Below are 5,144 nucleotides of genomic sequence, written 5' to 3' on the forward strand. Positions count from 1 at the left end.
TTCGAAATTAATTAAGAAATAACTCCTAAATTAGTTGAAATTATTTAAATTAAAATCGAAAATTAATAAGAATTATCAATTAATTAAATAAATTAATTTCGGATATTTAATAAATAAATAAAAAGAAAAATCAGAAAATAAAAATAAATTCAAGAAATTCGAATAAAAAAATAAATTCGGATATTTAAAAAAAAAAGGAAAATCCGAAAAATTAAAGAAATTCGAAATAAATAAAAATATATATATTCGGAAATTTCGAATAATAAAAAAAAATTCGGATATTTAATTAATTTAAATAATAATCCCAAACTTTTTCAACTTATTTCAAACGACTCAAAATAATTGGTATTTAACCTTTAAAATATTGAGTACTCAAAACAATACGTTTTGACTTTAGGAAAATAATATTTAAAACTCCCAAAGTTTCGCAAATACCATTTTGTAGTATGAATTACTACAAAGAAGCATTAGTCTCCGATTACAACTTTGTACTGTTGCTTACTACAAAGAAGGAATGAAACTAAGCTCTAGTATACCACTTTGTAACACCCTAATAATTCCTTGCTTTTATAAAACCATTTTCCAACTTAAAATAAAGGAATTACTAAAGTATTACCGCTACCACTAGTGCAAACACAAATTCTTATTTATAAGGGTTGTACAATAAATATTGTACACCACATTAAAAGTTAACTCAAAATACTTAAAAGTTAAGCTTATATATGTAAAAGTTATCCATTCTTTAATGATAAATTTTTTCATTTTAATAAAATTTATTTCTTCAAAATCATTAATAATGTATTGAAAACAGGCGAAACAGTAAGATGCAAGAAGAATTGAAGTAAATGAAGAAGAAGCTAAAACAACAACAAAAAGTAGTCAAAGTTGTAATACAAATGGGGATATTGATGTTTGTAATTTTACTGTTTGTAATCATGAAGTAAACACAAGTAATGAGAAACAAATTCACATTTCATAAATAATTGATGTTGCATAATCTGCACAAAATACCAAACTGTGAAGCATTTCTGTTTTTAGCTTCACTTACAAAACATCGTTGCACCAACTACATTTAATGTTATTTTCTACTCAATGAATATGTGCAAGATCAAAACAAATGTTCAAAAAACTACCCCAAAAAGCATTAGCAGCTATCCAAAAGAGCTTGTGGAACACCACTTCAACCTCCATTCCTACCACAATAACAAAATTTGTTAGGTACCCTAATATATGTGGACTCATTGGGTGTGGAAGATGATTTTAAAAGAAAACTCATGACACAAATCTTATGAAATTAGCAAAGTAAAGTAAAATAACATCTAAAATACAAGAACCATTCAGCAAAGGGGTTTTATAGCCAACCATGACCAAGAACCAGTTTTCAAACACAAAAACTAGCCGTCGGAACATCAGAATAGCTATATTTAAATTTGGGGCATTTGGTGAAATAAGTTTCATAATAGGGGCATTTGGTGAAATAAGTTTCAGAATAGGGGCATTTAGGTGAATTGGAAACTTGGCTAACGGCGGACTAACGGCCCGTTATTAGAAAGGGTATGTTGAGTATTTGTACGAATTGTGAGGGGTATTTTATGAATTATTGAAACTTGATGGGCGTTTGGTGAATTATGGCAAAACTCGAGGGCATTTCATGAAATTTCCGTAAAATTAATCATTTAACTCTTTAAAATGTTTATCTATCAACGTTTTTTTACTAATATAAAAGTTAATCAAAACTAGGTTAAAGTTACAAAAAAATGGGTAAAAGTTATCTTGGTGTACAATAAATTTATTGTACACCTAGTGCGCGCAAGACCTTTTGCTAGTACAAAAATCGTCATGTGCTTCTCTTCAAGTGCGGCTCATTTAGTAAATTGACAGCACTTGAGCGCACTAAAAAAAAGAAAAAAAATACATTTTTACAAGTGCGGGCCATTATAAAAAATTGGCAGCACTTGAGTTCAAGTGCGGGCTTTAAACTCAAGTGCGGGCTCATTTCCCAAACGACCCGCACAAAATATTTCTTTCGAAAAAAAAAATTGCGCTCAGAAGTCTGAACCTCTATTTCACTCTCTCCTTCCTCCCTTCTTCTCTACTTTTCGTTTTTAGGACCCTGTTTGGCCAAGCTCCTAGAGCAGCTTCTACGAGTGAGAAGTAGAAACTTGGCCAAACAAGGATTTTTGTGTTGTAGAAAACAGCTTCCTAGAAGCCCAAACTAGCTTCTATGGGCTTGAGAAACAGAAGCTCCAAAAGGAGGCTTCTGATTTTAGTTTCTCGGGGAGCTATTCCCCTCATTTAATGAGAGTATATTTTTTGACAGCCTTGCCCCTCTGAATAGAAAAAATGACCTATTGTCCCTCATATAATAAATAAATCAAGTTCATTATTTCTCTCTCATCTTTACTGTCTCTCCTACTTCCCTCAACTCACAACTGTCTCTCCTACTTCCCTCATTATTTCTGATCGATGCATCCCGAAGAACGCAGACCACCTACATCGTCGATGAATACTCCACCCGTTCGTCCACCCACGAAATCTACGACGAGCAACACAGCTAATAAGGTGAATTTAATTATTTATACAAATCTGTTTCCCCAATTAATTTGTTAGGTGTAGAACCCTAATTTCTGTAATTTTGGTTGAATAGGGGAAATCGAAGATGCATCCATCTACTATTCCTTCTCCTCCTTCAAATCAGGTGAGTTTAATTAAAAAAAAATAGATTAGTTTTGTTTATCCTACTTTCCTCTCCAATCTCTGACCCATTAACTTTTTGATTCAAACAAGTCGGCGTCGGCACTAGGCCGTGATTGTTATATTAATTCCTTAATGCTAGTGTGTGGTTGTGTTCTGAAACAATTTGTTTTATCTACTTTGATTTGGGCCAGTTGCTCAATGTCTAGAACTCCTAAATTTAAAGACCCTGTTCTACAAATTAAGCAAATTTTGATAAGAATAAGTTTTATATAAGTTAGTTTACAGATGTTAAGATAAATGAAATGATTAAAAAAGTTTAAACACTTGACTAAAATCATGTAAAAAATAAATTTGCAAGAGGAAATATAAGTTGCTGCTTGGTTTTGATAATGCAAAGTACTATCATCAAGAAGAACCGGCTGGGTTTTGATAAGTACTATATTTTGATAATGCTACATCCTACTAAGAATTATTTTGGTAATGCAAAGTACTATCATCAAAGTATTATAGAATATATGATGATCATTAAGTTACAATTTGTTAAACCACTTTCTAACTAACACATCCTAATTATTTATTACTTCCCTTGAATAAATTGTTTGCCAAATTTTGACTCAACCAAACATAGAACAGAGAGGCAATTCAAAATATTTGTATACTAAATTTTTGATTAGAGAGGCAATTCAAAATATTTGTATACTGAATTTTTTATTACTTTCATAGATTATTTTTTATCCTATGTTAGTTGTTTATTTGTTATATTTTTCAATCTAATCTTATGGAGTTAGATGAATGAGCAAAAAGTGAAGAGATCAAAAGCGACGTGGGATGATGAATCAACTTGATAAAACAACCCCCTAGAATTTCATTGTGTTCTGGATGGCAATGGGTACAAGAAGTGCTTTCAACTCCAGGTGAGAGTTATAGGATGTTTAGAATGGAGTCTGATGTGTTCTGTAGTCTTGCTAAATTGTTGAAAGACGATTATGGTTTGAAGTCTACTAGGACCATGTGTTCTGAAGAATCACTTGCAATGTTTATATATTTATGTGCTCAGTTTCAATCAAACCGTAATCTGCAAAATAGGTTTAAACATTCGGGGGAAACAATCAGTAGAAAAATGAATGAAGTTCTTAAAGCTATGACTAAATTTTCTAGAGATATTGTGAGAGCTTCTGATCCATATTTTAGGGAGGTCTCGGTCAAAATACGAGGTAACTATAAGTATTGGCCACATTTCAAGGATTGTATTGGTGCCATTGATGGGACTCACATCCCATGTGTTGTTCCGGAAGAAGATAGAATTCCTTACATAGGGCGTAAAGGGCACCCAACTCAAAATATTCTGGCAATTTGTGACTTTGACATGTTGTTTACATACTTTGTTGTTGGGTGGCCTGGATCCGTTCATGACAATCGTGTTTTAAAGAATGCAATGGATAATCCAAAGAAGGCGTTCCCTCATCCACCAGAAGGTAAACTTTTGTGTATTTTATGACAATTAATATTATTACGTACTGTATATTATGTAATATCTCATTTTTGCAATGTAGGTAAATATTATGTTGTTGATGCGGGTTATCCTAATATGAAAGGATTTTTGGCTCCGTTTAAAGGCCAACGATATCATATTCCTGATTATCGCCGTTCAACTCAACCTCCAACCGGTTATTACGAAGTCTATAATTATAAACACTCTTCATTAAGGAATGTGATTGAGCGAACATTTGGAGTATGGAAAAGTAGATGGAGGATACTATCCATGATGCCAAATTTTCCACTAGAAACACAAAACAAGACTGTTGCTGCAACTATGGCTATGCACAACTACATTAGAAGACATGCACTTGAAGATTTGGAATTCGACAAATGCGATGCGGACCCAAATTATATTCCTGTGGTGGAAGAAGATGCTCAAGATATTGGTGGTGGTTCTTCGAGTACTTTACGAGAAGATCACGATGGCTCAATGGATGATGATAGCATGGAGTCTGTCCGGCACAACATTGCATCTTCTATGTTGAAACAAGATTTGCAAGAGCAATGTGTATAAAATGTTATTACTAGTTGTGTATTAAACATATTATATTAACTTAAAATAGTTTGGTGGAAATTGGTTTAAATTAAAAAAAATACCCGAGCTATCTTTTCTCAATAAATATATATATATATATATATATATATATATATATATATATATATATATATATATATATATATATATTCGGAGTAGTACTTTTATTAAATATGTCGTTGGAATAAATTTTGGTTTAACAAAATAATTAATGCATAATAAGGATAATATTTTTTTTAGGTAAAAGTTAACATGGAAATTATTTATAATAGTATGATTTAGAATCAACAATAACATCTTTTAAGAATTAGTTAATAATAGACAAGAAGTTATAACAAAAGCAATGGGCCAAACAATGTAAAAGTGTTTCTGT

The 5,144-nt window shown here is 31.6% G+C and overlaps 1 protein-coding gene across 2 annotated transcripts; it reads left to right on the forward strand.

Annotated features, from left to right (window-relative positions):
• Nucleotides 1–2,298: 2,298 nt before the first annotated feature.
• LOC130469230 (uncharacterized) lies at nt 2,299–4,765 on the forward strand. Of its 2 annotated transcripts, XM_056838208.1 has the most exons (4): nt 2,299–2,562; nt 2,648–2,698; nt 3,486–4,172; nt 4,251–4,765. In XM_056838208.1, exons 3-4 carry the CDS (start codon nt 3,626–3,628, stop codon nt 4,748–4,750), a joined length of 1,047 nt encoding a protein of 348 aa, XP_056694186.1. In that variant the 5' UTR covers nt 2,299–2,562; nt 2,648–2,698; nt 3,486–3,625; the 3' UTR covers nt 4,751–4,765. The 2 variants fall into 2 exon arrangements, with proteins under 2 accessions (XP_056694186.1, XP_056694185.1); XM_056838207.1 differs by having other exon boundaries at nt 2,648–4,172.
• Nucleotides 4,766–5,144: the final 379 nt, after the last annotated feature.

Source organism: Spinacia oleracea, chromosome 3 (assembly GCF_020520425.1).
Source record: "Spinacia oleracea cultivar Varoflay chromosome 3, BTI_SOV_V1, whole genome shotgun sequence".
Classification (NCBI taxonomy): domain Eukaryota; kingdom Viridiplantae; phylum Streptophyta; class Magnoliopsida; order Caryophyllales; family Amaranthaceae; genus Spinacia; species Spinacia oleracea.